General features: G+C 35.5%; 1 protein-coding gene across 4 annotated transcripts in view; it reads left to right on the top strand.

Annotated features, from left to right (window-relative positions):
* farp1 (FERM, RhoGEF (ARHGEF) and pleckstrin domain protein 1 (chondrocyte-derived)) overlaps positions 1-18173 on the top strand; it is an 83972-nt gene that overhangs the window by 55016 nt on the left and 10783 nt on the right. For 2 of the 4 annotated variants that reach the window (XM_084101874.1, XM_084101875.1), the window contains exons 14-22: positions 3358-3533; positions 5414-5503; positions 8166-8299; positions 10999-11080; positions 12318-12555; positions 13261-13391; positions 13699-13767; positions 14779-14868; positions 16562-16644. In XM_084101874.1, the coding sequence (XP_083958000.1) occupies positions 3358-3533; positions 5414-5503; positions 8166-8299; positions 10999-11080; positions 12318-12555; positions 13261-13391; positions 13699-13767; positions 14779-14868; positions 16562-16644 (1093 nt within the window). Of the gene's footprint in view, positions 1-3357; positions 3546-5413; positions 5504-8165; positions 8300-10998; positions 11081-12317; positions 12556-13260; positions 13392-13698; positions 13768-14778; positions 14869-16561; positions 16645-18173 lie in introns of all 4 variants that reach the window. The other 2 variants (XM_084101872.1, XM_084101873.1) reach the window with 1 other exon arrangement.

Below are 18173 nucleotides of genomic sequence, written 5' to 3'. Positions count from 1 at the left end.
TGCCTGGTTGAGGGTTGACTATACACCCATTTTGCCACTACAGGTGCATTGTGTAGTTTCTGTGCCGCTAGTGGGCATAGTATGGCCTGAAATAGCATTAACCAATTGGGGCACGGCTATCTGTTGGGCAGATACAGGCAGTGTTTGGTAATTACATTTAGTGGCACTAGTTGAGCAAGTAATACACATTTCAAGATCAACAAGATTAGCGATGATGGTATTTTCTTAAGATTTGGAGGGTTTAGGAAGAAGACTGTGTTCTGCCTAAAGGAAATACTTTAATATTTCAAATATGCACAATTCGTAACTATTACTCTTTGAAGATTAACTTCAGATTGATGAGGAATTGAAGGTCCTATTGCAAAGTGCCATGTCTGTAAATGTAGAGAATGAAAGCTGATTAGAACTGCTAAAAAAGTTACCCATATTACTGCTAACCAGTTGATTAGTCATTGAGTATTGCCAAAAGTTTAATATTGGGAAATATTTCTACTTTGTCAGTCTTGTAGAATGAAAGAATTACAAAAATACTGAAAGATGCCATACCTTTACTTAATCTGTAAATACTTCTCTGTTGGCCATAGCTATAGCTTATAGAAGCTAATGTTATGCAATATCAATATGTAATATCACTATTGTGTAGCTTTGACTGTCACAGCTAGGCTAGCTGGTTTACAGCTGCAACTTCGATATTCTGATGGATAACTTGTGTAAAAACTTGAACTAAGCTTGTATAGTCATATAAATAGATCACACTGCTTGGGTGGTGTATGGTTTATTAGATAAACTAAGAGATTGTGTAGACGAGACGTAAACAGTTACGTCATCATGCTAGCTTTGTTAGTGTTTTTTTTGTTTTTTTTTAGAACTAGTAGAAGCTCCAAGTTCTTTACCTTTGTACTTGGGGTGCCGATCTGGTGGCATTGTCATGTTTGCTTGCCTATTTCCCAGCATGCATCACTCCTTAAAAGAAAAACGACATTGTAAAGATCTCATATTATTTTGTTTTGCTTTGCTGCTTAATTTCTTTTTGCCTAAACAAACTGCTGTATCTCTGGCGCGCCTCATCAATGTCATCTGTCTGCGGTGTGTTTGCAATGCTTGATGTTCACTCGGTTTCTGAGTATATTAACCTGTGCTCAGGTTGCATTGCTTTTAAGACTTCTCCTGCCCAATGTCAGCACTGTTCTACCAGCATGTATCTCTGGAATGCCTCACCTTGTCTTTTTTCCCTCTCCTGGAAGCATGTCAACCTGTCCTTGTCTCCAGCATTTTACCACCCTGTCCTGTTGTAAAAGACTTGGCATTGACACGGGACCCTTAAAATGCAGTGGTCTTTTGAAGTGGAGATGGATGTAGGCGAGATTTGGACAGAGAAACTTGTTTTGAGGCTCAGCATGTGAAGTCTGAAAAGATTAGGAAGGTGTCCAAGAGCTATCCAAAATGTCCTTCAACTTATGTTCAATAGGACCTTTTATCCAGACATTTTTGCACTTTCGCTCTCTCGGTTTTTGCTTATTGCCTTCTGATGCATTTGGGAAAGCATTTGCTCTCACATACTTGCATAGTATAAGTTTCACAATCTTGTCTAAGAATCATATATTGATTTAAAAATATATTTTTTCTTATTTTCCAATTGCAAACTTTTCCTGTTTTTTGTTTGAGAAGTATTCTTTACTTTTGCATGGCAATCTTATGTCAGTGAAAAGTTTACGAAAGTGTGTGTGAAGCCATTTACAGGACCACTGCATTTTTTTGGGGCCCGTTACATGAAAAGAAAGCATTGTCGATATTTATTGGAAAGCGTTAGTTTAGGCCACTGTTGAACATACGGTATGAATGTATATAGTCTTCACTCTCCCAGCGTTTCCAATGATCTGTAATTTATCATTGTCAGTGACCAAAGTAGCATTTCTGGCTTTTTGCAAGTTACACTAAAATGTGATTTAACTTTCTTTTAGGTTTAATCAGAGTACCGTAGGAGTATTGAATGATTCACTCTTTTTCAACCTGTGATTCCTCCTGATTTTTTCAGTGTGCAATGTACGTTGCTGAGGTATACGAAAAGTTCCAGATATATTTGTGTGATATATTGTAACTGTATACTCATAATTAACAGTGCTATCTCTGTGGCACATATGCAAAACAATTAACCATAAGTGTATGTGTTTACAAACCGTCTGACGTAGACTGTACAATAATTAATAACCAGGTAAGCAATGGAAAGTTCACACCTGTTAGCCTTTTAACTATTCCTCTTTGTTGCAATCCTGTAGCACTTATATAAATGGACTTTCTAAAGTTGCAAGGTTGTTCATTTTCTCGATGCCTCTTCACAGGTTCTGTATGATTGATGTCTGTTGGTTTTTTTTACTACTCCAAACCCCTTTCATTACTCTTCCCTTGTCTTATTCATTTCTGGAACACTTTAACATTGTAAATGAATGTGTATTGGTAGCAATAAAACTTGGTACTTGTGAAGCGGGACTCCAGATGTTTACATTTCGATGCCTGACGGCCCCCCTTAGATGTTAGCGCCCCCCTCGTGTGTCTTGTCTTGTGGTAGAGTAGCCGTAGTCGTTCTAGTTGTGTGTTTTGCATGTTTGACGACGCATGTGTGCGTGCCACCATGAGGCCTTTGTCACCAGTTTGCAGATTTCCTCAATAATGGCTGCGCTGTGGACACTCGGTGCGTTTGAAATGTCCCGGTTCGCATGTCGCATCCCATTCGTGCCAAGGCATGGGACACGAAACGTTGTTGGGCAAGTATGTGAATGTACTTGTGTAGTGAATGTAGTGGTCTGAAGATTAAACATGTTCCCCTCCCCATCACCCATGGAGTGTGTTATGTATCTCGGCAGTGTCCTCAGGCGGAAATCCCAGACTGGGATAGTGTGACTCACTCATGTCTGGTTCCCGATGTGGCGCTGTCAGCAATGGTCCATTTCTAAACACAATGTGTTGTGCAGCTTCACCCCTTGGCAATGATCTTGATAAATCCAGAATCTTCACTAGTAGTGTTAAGGATTAAAATGTCAAAACTACCCTGCAGAAAAGACCAGCTTACACTGGCATGAATTTGCACGCTAGGCTGGACCATCACAGCCATGCAGTTTACTGGTAAAATTAAGATCAGTTCGCTCTAAGCCAAGCTTTGACCAAGAAGTCTTGCTAGTGAAGAATTCTAGTGGTCTAAATGCTTGCTTGGCTTCTTTTTCAGCAGGGTAGTTTCACTGCATTTACATGTTGTACCGATTACATTTACTAAGTGCAGTAAGTCTTACTAATCCATTGCTATTTGATGACCAAGTCTGTGTTGCTTCGAGGCTTTAGCATGACCTGCCTGTTCTCCTGTAGGTCCAGTTTCCAAGAGCCCTCAGCACAACGAGTCTCCGTCTGCAGGCAGGGTGATGGTAAACGGCCAGAAACAGAGTCTCAGTCTCGGCCAGAGTCCAGATGGACGTCAGCCTTCTCCTCTCACCAGCCCCTTACTGACCGACGCCGGCTTCGTTCGCACAGACGACGAGGACGAGGTTCGGAGGAAGGTTTGTCTTTTGGGGAGGGAATAGTGTTTGAGATTAGCACCATGTGCTAGTAAAAACTGACTCTGGTGGGTCACTTTGGACGATTACTGTATAATTATACATTATGTGGTTTAAGTCAAATTGTTGACAGTTGTGAGAAGGATATTCTGGTCCTCGCCGATGATGGGTTTTCAGGAATATAGTGATAAATGATATCCCAGGGGTGTCCAATCCTGATCCTGGAGGGATCAACCCCTGTTAAACACACCTGAACCAGCCCTGCTATATATAATACTACACCCCTGTTAAAACAGCTGTTTTTTGTGATGTAAAAAATGAAACAAAGATAAATCATGTCAAGAACTTTTGCACATCTAAAATAAAAATTACAGCCTACGCAATGGCTATAAAAGTGTGCATACCCTTTTATAATAGGGTACTGTATGTGGCTGTGTAAAACAATTCACATGCAGAAAATTGCTGAAATTAAAAGGAGAGATTTATTTTACTCAGTATTTATTTCAAAATTCACTCATAATCATCAAATATTGGCAGATAAATGTGCCTGACCAGTATATTGCCACTAGTTTTCACACGTTTTCTTGCTAATATATACTTAAGCCCAGTTAGATTCTCTCTTCTATGGCAAAACGTTACATTTGGACCCAGTAATTGTTTTTGTCAGCCTTTTTAACCTCCTTAATTGTAGGTCATGAACAAACACAGCATCAATCATCTCCTCCGCAGTCGATTTCTAGGACCCTCGGCTAATTTCCCATTTATATTTCACTGTGCTTGATTTGAAGGTGCTCTAGACAAATTAAGGTTACGATGAGAAGTGGAAAGACTGCTTTAAAAGTGTTTTCTCATCAGAAGTGTCACTGCGTTTTGGTCCAGTGTCTCTGTGGACGTCTCAGAATAGGAGACCTAGATAAACTCAACCTAAATTCCAGTCTTATTTAGGGCAGATTATGTAGCGGCGGAGTGAGCGGCTCAGTGAACAGTGAGTTTTACTTTGAGACGTGTGTGTGTGTGTGTGTTCACGCAATTGAGTGAGGATTAAATGTGGTTTTGTCGTAGATCTTGTCTAGTGATTTGCTACTTGCTATCGCACATTAACGGCACATGGTTTTTCATTCTGTAGAACATTTTATTGGACCCATTTCTGCTCTGTTTTTATCAGAAGAGAAAGATGCTTATATTTAAATATATTTAATCGTTTTTTGAAATGCTTATATTTGCTGAAAGTTACATTTTTATTTTAGTACACTAGCATATGGCCTTGAAGCTAATGGACATTATCATAAAAGCCACCAAACTATCATTTTGATTTCATGTCAACTCTATGTAGAAATGTCAAAATTAATATGTTAATTTTGCGATGCATTTTTTTTTACGCGTTAAAAATATTGAACGCAATTTACCTGTTTTTTTTCTTTTTTTCTGACAGCCCTACAGTATAGTGGGTAACACTTTATTTTACACTGTCCTTTTTACATACGTTGCATGTACTTACCATAGTAATAACAGTAAATTATGCATAATTACATGCAACTAACCCTCAACCAAATTCTATTTCTACCCTAACCCTATAGTAAGTACATGTAGTTAATTAATATTACTCAGTACTTAAATATATAATTACACTGTAACAATGACACCTTAAAATAAAGTGTAACCGTATATTGTATATACAGTATATACATCATTTTGGAGATTCAGTGAACATAAAAATATATTAAAATGTATTACTAGGTGCAATTAATGGTGATAAATTACAGAAAAATGTGCGATTAATTAGTACTATTAACAGCACTAATGGAAATATCTCTTATAACTTTTTTTTTTTTAATTTAATTTCTCTTTCTTTCCCTCTCTCCTGCTCACAGAGGTTCCCGACCGATAAAGCGTACTTCATCGCCAAAGAGCTCCTGACCACAGAGAGGACGTATCTGAAGGATCTGGAGGTCATCACTGTGGTAAGATTGTAAAAACACTCTCATGTTCAGGATGTTTGTGGTCATTAAATGCCTCAAAGTCTAATGGATTTGTCTGTGACTTATGCTGTTATGTACGTTTTGCATTAGTTTTAAATCACTTTCTCTTACCCCAGTTTCATATGCAGAGGAAATTTGTGCATTTTCTGAAAAAATAAATGCTGCTAACATTCCCAGTATTTGTTAAACTTTGTTTTCTGGTAGTTGTTAGATTGTTAGGTAGTTGCAAAGGTGTTTGAGGTGTTGGGTAGGGTGTTGCTAGGGAGATTTCAGTGGTTTACAGGGTTTTTCTGGAGAGTGAGAAACCATTCAAAAAGTTAAAAAAATTTCTTGTGAGCATGCAAGAGTTTCTCATGCGTACAACAAACTAGTTTCATGCTCACTAAGAAACTATTGTGTGCTCACAAGGAACTTTTTGCTTGAGAAACTATTCAAAAAGTTTTAAAAAATTCTCGTGCATATGCAAAAGTTTCTCGTGAGCATGCAAAAGTCGGTATATATATATGTTTTTGTAAAGGTCCCTTTAGAGGCCTTTTACACAAAGCAAAATAAATTAAATCAGGACGTTTAAGCGTACTTTGTGTCTTTATCCATTTACAAATGAAAGGCTTGACTGGAGAACTGAAGATAAGGAGTTAGTCATTGTTCTTCTGCTGTTTTCCTCCTCGTCTGTACGTCGGGGGTGTAACGCGTCTCTTTGATGTCTTGCAAGGTAGCGGAAAGAAGCAGCAGGGCGACGCGTTTACACGTCTCATAAATATTTCCTCTTGGCTTGTGGATCTGAGGCTTTGGATCCCAGACTTCCACAAGCTGACGTTATTACAGCTGCATCTGTTCAACAGTTTGAACACCTTCTCGGATGGGAGGGTGTTCAGCATGTTGATTGGTGGTTGCCTGTTATTCAAAATGCTATAGAATCACAGTACATTTAGTGCTGGAGTCCTGATGGACGTCTTGCTGTATCCAGAACAGTAGATCGAGGAGACAAAGACTCTTTATTCAGGGATTCTTCAGTCGTCACATCAGAGTCTGCTTGAGATAGTCATCACACTTTGTCTGGGGAAATGCCCACAGCTGCTGATCTGTTCATGTTTGGATCTGTATGAAGTAGTCAAATGGTTTTATAGTGTGTGATTTCATGTTTTATATGATGATGGAAGATGTCTACAAAGGCTTCAAAGGATTGATGTGGACCTCCTATTACTGTGAAGGGTCATTTGAATGAAAATTTGAATAAGAGTTTGATGAACTAGACGCTCATCCAGAACATTGTGTGTGTGAAATTATTTTGTGGAAAAAGAGGCTCATTTACATATGACCGCTCACATTTACATGTCAACACCTATTTAGCAGCCATTTAGTAGTCATTTTAATGATTAATTGTTTAAAGATGGCGATACCCACACAATCTGATTCCTAAATGACAAGTTGACCTTTTGAAAAGTAACTTGAAGCTTCAATAAAGATTGTATCAATTACTTCATTACACCAGTAGGTGGCGACAAGTGACTGTTAAAAATATGTTTGTAATTGAATCATTCATTCAAGAGATTTGTTCAGAAAACGCTGATTCATCCTGTAATGAAACAAGTGAAGTCTATATGAGTGAGTCATTAGCCGCGTTTCCATTACCCTTCAAATTGCGCAAATTGAAATTGCGAATTGAAAATACGCCCAATGGAAACCCGGCAATTTTGCAAAAACTCCCATTTATCGCAAAAAAAGTTTTTACGCTCGCATGAGGAGGTTTTTCAGGCAATTCGAAAAAGAAATATTTTGCAAAACTGCAATGGAAACAGTTTTTGCGCATTTACAGGTCACCTGACGTAGACGACGCGGTGTGTTTGGACAGAATACGAGACAGAGTTCTTTATTAAATTCATATAAGACAAAATAATTACAGGAATAATGGATTCTAAACCTCAAATAAATGGCACAATCAAGACCTCGAAGCAGAACTGAGGGAGAAACACCCAGAAACTCTTCATATGTGCCGCTCACAAGTATAATAAGGGTCGTTCCTTACCATTAATGCTTGGAAAACACACATACATCTCCTTCCATTAATAATAATGGCAGTGCAGTGGCTGGGATATAGTACATAAACCTAACAACGCCCGTTGCCATGGTTTTTGGAATGATTTTACTGATCGCGAGAGGAAAAAAATAAGTTTTAGTCGCATAACATCGGTTAATGGAAACGGCGTCATTTCGCAATAGTTTTTTGTCGACATTTAGAAAAAATCGCTAAAGTTTTGCGCAAATCTGTAATGGAAACGCGACTATTGAATCATTCACTCAAACTGATTTTTTTTTTTTTTTTTAAATTGATCATTCAGAGTAATTATTTTTTTCTAAATAGACTGCAGGAATGAATTTTGTCAGAACCTTTAGTAAATTACATTAATTTGTTTAGTTAGAATCGCAGTAGAATCGTGATTTCGTGAAATTATTCACAATTGATCCAGAACCGTGCAGCTCTACTATTTAGTGTCTTGACCTGATGAACATTAGCAGAGCTTATTTACATATAAAAGTCTCGAGAAATGGAGAGAATGGAAAATGATTTAATGGTTTTTGGTGCAAGAAAGCATCGCTGATATTTGCTGTTCTTATGTTTCTCTTCCTTTTCATGTGATTTCAGTCCTTTCAGAAGTCCATTGGGAAGGATGAAGCCATGCCGGATTCCTTGAGAAATCTCATATTTGCCAATTTCGAACCGGTTTACAAATTCCACGAGACCTTCCTGAAAGAAGTGGAGCAGCGACTGGCTCAGTGGTGCGTATTTCAGATAAAGGTGTGCGTGTGTGTGTGTTGTATTGGTGTCAGGAATGTGTACAATCTGCGCCAACCATAACAGACACACACCTCAATCTGTCACATTAGTTTAATACACTATTACGTGCCTTTTCATCTGCGAGTCAAACGCTCTATTAAATCTAGTTAGCTGAAATACCTGTCTTTACTTTACAGTGCACCTGTCAAGAACACACTCAGGCCGTATTTCATTTCAAAATTGAAAGAATGAAATGGGCAATTGTATTTTGCATACAGAAAGTGAAGCCTGTTGTTATTTAAAGACATTTTCTGCTGCATTTTTTTTTCTAACAACACCCTTTAGTCATAATATTGTATAGTTTGATGCTGGTGGTCTGGTGACCCTCTCCAGGCTTCATAACTAGATTAACTAGTCACCAGGTTTTATCAGCCTGGACCAGCTTGGAAAAGAGAAATCAATATTATTTGGAAAATAAATATTTATGTTTTTTATTGTTTATATTAGTCAAATTACTATTGTCCATTTTTTTATTATATTTTTTAGAAAATATAAATCATTCACATATATATATTTGAATTAATATTGAATTAAAAACTAAAATTAAAAGTATCGGTCACAAATTTGGAAACATTTTTTTTTTTTTATGTTTTTGAAAGAAGTCTCTGCATTTATTTGATCAAAAATACAGTAAAAACAGTAATATTGTGAAAAATGATTAAAATTTAAAGTAATGTTTTTTTTTTATTTTAATATACTTTTAAAATATAATTTATTCCTGTGATTCAAAGCTGAATTTTCCCTATCATTACTCCACATGATCCTTCAGAAATCATTCTAATATGCTGATTTGCTGCTCAATGACCATTTCTGATTATTATCAATGTTGAACACAGTTTTTTTTTGGAACCTGTGATACTTTTTTCAGGATTCACTGATGAATAAAAAGTTCAAAAGAACAGAATTTATTCAAAACAGAACTCTATTTACTTAATAAACCTTTACTATCAATTTTATCAATTTAACACATGCTTGCAGAATAAAAGTATTTTTTATTTTTTTTTATTTAAAGAAAGACAAAAAATTACCGACCCCAAACTTTTATATTGTTACATAAGATTTATATTTTAAATAAATGCTATTCTTTTGTAACTTATTCTTTTGTAACTTTTGTAAAAGCTATTCTTTTCCCATCAAAGAATCCTGATAAAAGTATCACAGGTTATAAAAAAATACTAAGCAGCACGAGCACAACTGTATCCAACACTGATAATACATCAGCATATTAGAATGATTTCTGTTTGTGTGTGTGTGTGTATATGTATACATATACATATACATATACATGCATACATACATACATACAGTATATGTTTTATATTATGTGTCTGTATTTCTATATGTTATATTTCTATATTATATTAATATCTGTTTCTATATCAGCCAAATCAATGTCGTGTCATAAGACACACTTGTCATCTCATCTCTTTAGAGCGCAAGTCCCTAGAAATGCTCAAGATCATCAGGCCGTTCAGATCAAACCTGTAGTGTGTGTGATCTCTGACCCGACAGCATAATGTGTCCTGACAGAAACTGATGGAGCTCGAGTCAACTCTCCTCTCGCCTGTAACGTTTAACATGGTCCGTGGGGAGCCGGTTTGGGCCGGTGTTCAAAGACAGGATGATGAATCGTGGTTTTTGTGTTGGGTGGCTCTCAGTGAGGGTTTAGGGGAACGGTTCGACAGTGTGATAGATGACGCGAGTCCACTGATGTTCAGCAAGAGTTGAGTTCAGTGAGGAACAACAGAGACATCTACTGGAGGACATGAGCACTTCGAGTCAAGACTTAAAGTCTCCCTGTGGTGAAAATCCAGTTTTTAATGTTGTTTATATGTCTATGTGGTGTTTTTAATAAGCTTTAAGACAAAGCATGTGTAAATTCATAAGTCGACAGCATTGCTGAGTATTTTCTCCTTAAAACTGCAGTGAACCAAAGACAGTCTCAAAAACACGCTTTGAAATCGCTGGTGTTTCTGACGTCACAAACTACCTTGTAACCAATCAGATCAACGTGTGATCGTCAACCAGTGGATCTCTGAGCTGAGTGAGTGAGTGGAGGCGGGGCTCATTTGCATATTCATAGAACCGCGTATACTAAATGAGGCCAGTTACATTCAAGCTATTTTAAGGCACGAAGTAAAAAACATTTAAATACATAATTTTGGTGATCAAAGATGAGTTTTAAGTGATAAAATGATTGACTACAGGGGGACTTTAAAGGACTACTTCACCCAAAATTAAAACTCAGCCTTATTGTGTTCAAACCTGTGTGACTTACTCTCTTCTGTCAAACACAAATGTCGATGTTTAGCAGAATGTGCAAGATGCTTATTCAGTGAAAGTAAGCAGAGACTGGGGTCAAGCACAAACAAGAGCAAAAATCCTTAATATCATAATCAATATGTCAATAAGACTATATTCCAAGTTTTCTGAAGTGTGAGGAACAGATCTTAGTCATTATTCACTTCAACAAAGCTTTTAAATCTCATTCAGACCTGCACTGAACTTCATTTCTGTCTGATTTAATGACAGTGGTGACTGATCCCAAGTTTTGGTATTAGCATTAGGATATCTGTAGAATTTTAGCATGTTTTAGTAACATTTGCTTCAGTCATAAAACGCTTGTGTTGATTGTTCTCAGGGAAGGCAGATCCAACGCTCACATTAAAGGAGATTACCAGCGCGTCGGGGACGTCATGCTGAAGAACATCCAGGGTTTGAAGGTCAGAACATCTACATCTCTCTGGGACTGTCTTTCTGTCATATCAGTGAGATATTCGTAATGGGCATCTTGCTTTTCCCTCTTGAATTTCTCAATGGAATGATGTGTATTATTATATTATATTATATTGCAGTTTGTGACGTTTTCAAACATTTGTATGTCACACAATGAAAGCACTGAGGCACATGAACACATTTCATTAATATATATTATTAATATATGTTAATATATATATATAAAAATCTGTGTGTGTATATATATGTATGTATATATGTATGTATATGTATATGTATATGTATATGTATATATATATATATATATATATATATATATATATATATATATATATATATATATATATATATATATATATATACATATATACACACATATATACATACAGTATGTATAACCACATAAGCACTATATATATATATAATGTATATGTGTGTGTATATATGTTTATATATTTATCAGATACGTTGCAATATACTGTACCATAGGACTGTATGAGTACTGTTCAGATACCATGGTATTTACAAAGAATACTATAATATTGGTATTCTTGGAGTACCATCATTCAGTAGTGTATTTTTGGCTATGGTATGATGGTAATTTGAAACAGTGCTATTTTAGTTTTATTAATATTTTGAATTAGCTTTTATATTTTTAGTTTTCAGGTTAATTTAATAAAAAAAATTTAAGTAATTTCATCTTTTTTTTTTTATATTGCTATTTAGGTTTAATTTTTACTTTTTTTTCAATTATAGTTTTTATTTATTTACAGTCAATAATTTTAGTACTTCAAAAGTTTATTGCCATGTCAACATTTCAAATTTTCAACTAATATTTAGATTTGATTTAATTTCAGGTTTATTTTAGTTTACAGAAATGTTTTGAATAGTTTTAGTTAATACCTTGTAACCAATCAGATCAACATGTGATCGTCAACGTGTGGATCTCTGAGCTCCTGTGAGTGAGTGGAGGCGGGGCTCATTTGCATATTCATAGAACGCGTATACTAAATGAGACAAGGGTGTCGAGTTACATTCATGCTATTTCCTTTTTTTTTCAAGGAAAAAACTTTTAAATATGTCATTTTGGTGATCAAACATGAGTTTTAAGGGATAAAATGATTGACTTCAACAGAAATGTTTTGAATAGTGTTAGTTAATATCGTAGCATTAGTATCTGAGCATCATCACAGGTGTTTGAGCTGGTTGTCTCTGTGTCCTCAGCTGCTGACGGCTCATCTTCAGAAGCATTCAGAGGCGTTGCTGGAGCTGGAGAGAGTGAGCCACTCGTCCCGAAAGCTGGAGAGTTTGTGTCGAGACTTTGAGCTTCAGAAAGTCTGTTACCTGCCGCTCAACATCTTCTTCCTTCGCCCGCTTCACCGTCTCATGCACTACAAGCAGATCCTGGAGCGCCTCTGCAAACACTATCCACCGACACACGACGACTTCAGAGACTCGCGAGGTGCGCGACCCGACGCTTTCACGCCGTCAGCAGGGCTCCACATTAAGACTTTTCTTTTTTGTCCTTCAGACAAGTAAATTTGTCATTCACTTGTCCAGAAAAAAACCCCCAATTGTCTCAATATTCTCATCAGTGTTCAATTAGCTTATTTATATATATATATATATATATATATATATATATATATATATATATATATATATATATATATATATATTTATTAAATCTGCATATTGTTATATCTGCACTTTCCCCCCCTAATCTTATTAAATGTATGCTTCATCTTTCATTTCAAATTCCTAAATTTGATCAATAAATTTAATTAGAATAATAGACACACTAAAAAAAATTACAACTGCATTAAATAATGGTATGAGATTGTTTTAAATATTTTTGAATATACAAATAAGAAATGTTGGAAAGAATGATACTTTTAAGCATAACACTAAACCACCAGTAGGTGGCGGCAGGGGACTGTCTTAATGAGCGAGTCATTGAATCATTCATTCAAACGATTCGATCAAACGACTCATTCATTCAAGAATGAGGCATTTGTTTATGAATGGGTCATTGAATCTTTGACTCAAAAATTCGTTGTCCCTTCAAAAAATCCACTTGTCCCAGACAAGCGGACAGTCGCTAATGTCGAGCCCTGCCGTCAGGTGTCCAAGACTTCCTTCTAATCGTGACTTTTGTCTGTTCCAGCTGCGCTTGCTGATATTTCTGAGATGGTTGTGCAGCTTCACGGCACCCTCATTAAGATGGAGAACTTCCAGAAACTTCTGGAGCTCAAGAAGGACCTCGTTGGCGTCGACAGTCTCGCCGTTCCTGGACGGGTCAGTTCTTGAAATCAAGTTTCAAGTTTTATTTATATAGCACGTTTAAAAAAGTGCTGAACAACATAGAAAATGAAGAAACACAGGGCAAAACACACATTTATGGCAGAAGCTCGCAGTGAATTGTAAGCCAAGGAAAAGAAATAGGTTTTAGGAGATTATTTAAAAGTAGTTAAGGACTGTTCTGATCTGATATACATACTGATATACTGATATATATATATATATATATATATATATATATATAATGTGAGCGTGTTTTAGTCTCTCTCTCTCGTTGACCTGCTTGTGTCTGTTGTTCTGGCAGGAGTTTATCAGGCTCGGTTGTCTCAGCAAACTCTCTGGAAAAGGTCTTCAGCAGAGGATGTTCTTCCTGGTAAGAGTCGCTCACTCTCATACACTAGTCAGATAATACTAGACGTCTGTTAGTTAGTTAGTTAATTAGTTATTACAACCTATTCAGACTTTGTGGCATCTCTTAATAAAAGTACTGTGCTGGTATTTTATTCTGAATATATACTGACTATATACGTACAGTGAATAGTACGAAGGTACCTGAATGTTACCGTTTTATATTATTTTTTGTTTTGATATTTTAATTTTAATTCATTTTGATTTATATTTTTTTATGAATTCTTTATTTGATCATTTATTTATGTTTTAACTGTTATTTTTTTTATTAATGTTTTATTTTTTTTAAATGTTGTTTGTTTTATTTAATAATTTATTGTTTTTTTATTCTATAATTTGTGTAATTTGTTTTGTTTTATTATTTGTTTTATTTTTAATTATTTTATTTTTGGATTCTTTTATATTTTTAATTAATTTAATTTAATTTTGTTTTATATATTTTTATTTTATTATTATTAATAATAATAATAATAATTACATGATTATTAATATTATTATAAACTAATATAAAATTGTATAATAATAACAAAAACAAAAAGAATATTATTATTTATATTATAACAAGAATATTATTATTTATTTGTATATTATATATTTAATTATAATAGTAACACTAATAATAATATTGTTGTTGTTTTAATTATTATTTAATTATATATTATATATAATTATATAATTATATATTATATTGTCATAATTTGTTCTTGTTATAATAGTATGTATTATAGTTATAATATTATTCATTATATTAAATGATTATGTTATTTTTATTTTATAGGTGTTGATTTTATTTATCCATGATATTACCATGTTTTTTGGACCTCTACTATAGTAATACCATGATATTCTTCAATATTTAATGATATTCAAGTGCCTTAGACTCCTAGCTGAAGTGAATCATCTTTCTTGATGGCTTTACGAGAGATAAAATAACAAATCCTAATGTTTTCCTTTCACATCTTGAAATTGTTTGCAGTTCAATGATGTTCTGATGTACACGAGTCGCGGGATGACGGCATCTAATCAGTTCAAAGTTCACGGCCAGCTTCCTCTGTATGGCATGACGGTGGGTATTTTTTGATTAATTCTGCTCCATATAGAGTGACTTTAACGTTCAGTACTCAACTGAGTGAACAGCACAATATTCCCTCTGTTGTTTTGGACGTATTCCCGCTGCCTCCGTCTCTATATTCACACAGACAGGAGATCTATTGTTCTGCAGCTCCAGTGCGTCTCAGTAAATTGCGTATTGTATGTAAATGTAATTGACCGTTCGCAAAGACCCGCCCCCTTTAGTTACTGTTGCTATGTCCGACAAGCCACGCCCCTCTCACGCCACACCATGTTCTCACACAGTGAAACACACATCGCGGAGGAGAGAGGACACTGACAACACACTGACAGACAGGACAGACCAGGGTACTTTTGATATGAAACTATTTTCAAATTTGGTCATTTTTTTAAAGAAATTTAAACAATAAATACCGTTTTGTGTCTCTTTAATGTGTCTGACAGATCGCCTCAGTTAAAGCTGCTCGTGAACCGATCATCTCTTCCTTCTAGTTCATTTATAGCATCAAATAAACATGAATGAACATTAGAAGGAATGTTGTTTTAACCGCAGAAAGGCTTCAGTACACACTGCTTTTCAAGTTCAAATCCTCCAACGTTAATCTACTAACTCTCCTCACTGCTTTGTTGGACAAAAATGGCGGATTATGATTGGTCAGATCGCCTGTCAATCAAAACTCCCTGCGAAGGGTCAATTATCCAGAAACACGCAGCATTCAGATGTCTTGATGAATTTTTAATGGAAGAATAATGAACGCTTGTCTTCCAGACCTCGGTACAGGAGAATCGGGGCCCAAAATAACCTCAATGACAAGATCCCTTCATGTTCCTCTGACTTAAAGGAATAGTTCACCCAAAAATGTAAATTCTGTCAGTAATTACTCTCCCTCATGTTGTTCCAACCCCATAAGACTTTCGTTCATCTTCAGAACACAAATTAAGATATTTCTGATGAAATCTGAGAGCTGTCTCACTCCTCCATTGGCTTCTCTGTAATCGAGATCTGCCATCCCAGAAAAGTTAGTAAAGACATCGTTAAAATAGTCCAAGTGACTACAGTGGCTCAACCTTAAGTTTATCAAGCGACGAGAATACTTTTTGTGCGCAAAACAAACCAAAAATAACTACTTTATTCAACTATTCATTTTCTTCTGTGTGGGCCTTAGTTGTACGTCAGAACGGAGGCTCACTATTGGCCACGCATCACACACATGACCAGCGTCGGCCAATAGTGAGCCTCCGTTCTGATGTACAACCCAGAAGCGCTGCGCTGTTACACTACGTGAACTCACTCAGAGACACACAGAAGAAAATCAATAGTTGAATAAAGTCGTTATTTTTGTTTGTTTTGCACACTAAAAGTATTCTCGTCGTTTGATGAACTTAAGGCTGAGCCACTGTAGTCACTTGGACTATTTTAACGATGTCTTTACTAACTTTTCTGGGCCGGCAAGTTTCGATCCCATAGAAGCCTATGGAGGAGTGAGCCAGCTCTCAGATTTCATCAGAAATATCTTAATTTGTGTTCTGAAGATGAACGAAAGTCTTACGGGGTTGGAACAACATGAGGGAGAGTAATTACTGACAGAACTTTCATTTTTGGGTGAACTAACCCTTTAAGATTCGTCCACAAGGTCAGCATGTGACTAACCACTGTGTTCCTCTTTCATCTTGATGTGTTTGTGTAGATCCGTGAAAGTGAGGACGAGTGGGGCGTCCCGCATTCATTCACTCTGTTCGGACAGCGGCAGTCTGTGGTCGTGGCCGCCAGGTAATGATCGAGATTGAGTTTAACTGGTACAGTGTTACACAGCGGACTTTATGCATGTCAGTGTCCATGTCCAAAAATGTCAAATTCATGTTCAATGTGCAAATGAGAGAAATTAATAAATCCCGACGGAGCAGTTAACGTGTGTTGAGCTCGAGAAATTCCTGGGAACATCATCATGATGAGAGTTCATGATTATATAAGTTGTCAAATGCAGATCAGAATAAATCAAGTTTGATATCAGTGTATTATAAAGAGTTAAACAGTGTTGTTCTGTGATCTAGTGCAGTCGTGTCGCAACATCACATAGAAGCTGTTTCAAATACATTTACTGAAATGAGTTTGAAGCTGATTAATACAGCTGAATAAATACTGCAGGATATTTGGTTAAAGTTATATAGTTTAATTAAATAAATCCAGTATTGGATTCTCAGTGGACAGACTTCCATTCAAGCTATAAAGTAGCGTCAAGAAAACAAGTAATAAAAACTCGGTGAGTGTTTTAGCGCAATTTTCTCACCTCATGGGATCACAACACTAAGAGATAGTAAATCTTTTCCTGGATTTTTTTTGTGCGTTCCCGAGATTAGACCTTCCTTAACATAATGCCGAAAACCCGAAGTCTCTAGGTGGTCTGGTTGAGGAGTAGATAGAAGTGCAAGATTGGTGCGCATAGACGCACAGAACAGAAATCATGAGTTAACAAGCGCAATTTGTCCGGTGGAAAATTGCGCTAAAAACCTTAATATTATAAATAATATTATAATTACAATAAATAAAATAATAATAATAATTACAAGGATTATTATTATTAAATATATATAATTTAATAATAATAACAAGAATATTATTGTTGTTGTTTTTATTATTTATTTATATATTATTATTATTATTATCATTATATATTTAATAATAATAATAATAATAATAATAATAAAAAATGTTGTTTTTATCATTTAATTATAATTACACAAATAATAACAATAAATTATTGGTTATCATTTTTTTATTATAGTTATAATATTATTTATTATATAAAATGATTGTACTATATTGTTATATTTATTTAATAATTATTAAATTATGTATTTTATAACAATAATAAGAAAACATTATTATTATTATTACTATTATTATTATTAATAATAAACACATTTAACAATTATTATTTCTAGTGATAATAATAATTATGCAATGATGTAGTTCAAATATTATTTTAATCAAATTGCTGTTTTTAACATTTTATTAAAAGCCTCATCAGTTTGTATTACAGTCTGTCAGTGATCCGCTAGTGTCTTCACTCTGTGTGTGTCAGTGTGTGTGTGTCAGTGTGTGTGTGTGTCAGTGATCTGCTAGTGTCTTCACTCTGTGTGTGTCAGTGTGTGTGTGTGTGTGTGTCAGTGTGTGTGTGTCAGTGATCCGCTAGTGTCTTCACTCTGTGTGTGTCTGTGTGTGTGTGTGTGTGTGTGTGTGTGTGTGTGTGTGTGTGTGTCAGTGTGTGTGTGTGTGTCAGTGTGTGTGTGTGTCAGTGA

Source organism: Abramis brama (assembly GCF_963993115.1).
Source record: "Abramis brama genome assembly, chromosome: 2".
NCBI classification, from domain to species: Eukaryota; Metazoa; Chordata; class Actinopteri; order Cypriniformes; family Leuciscidae; genus Abramis; species Abramis brama.
The sequence above is the reverse complement of the archived record's forward strand: the minus strand, read 5'-3'. Positions and strand labels throughout refer to the sequence as shown.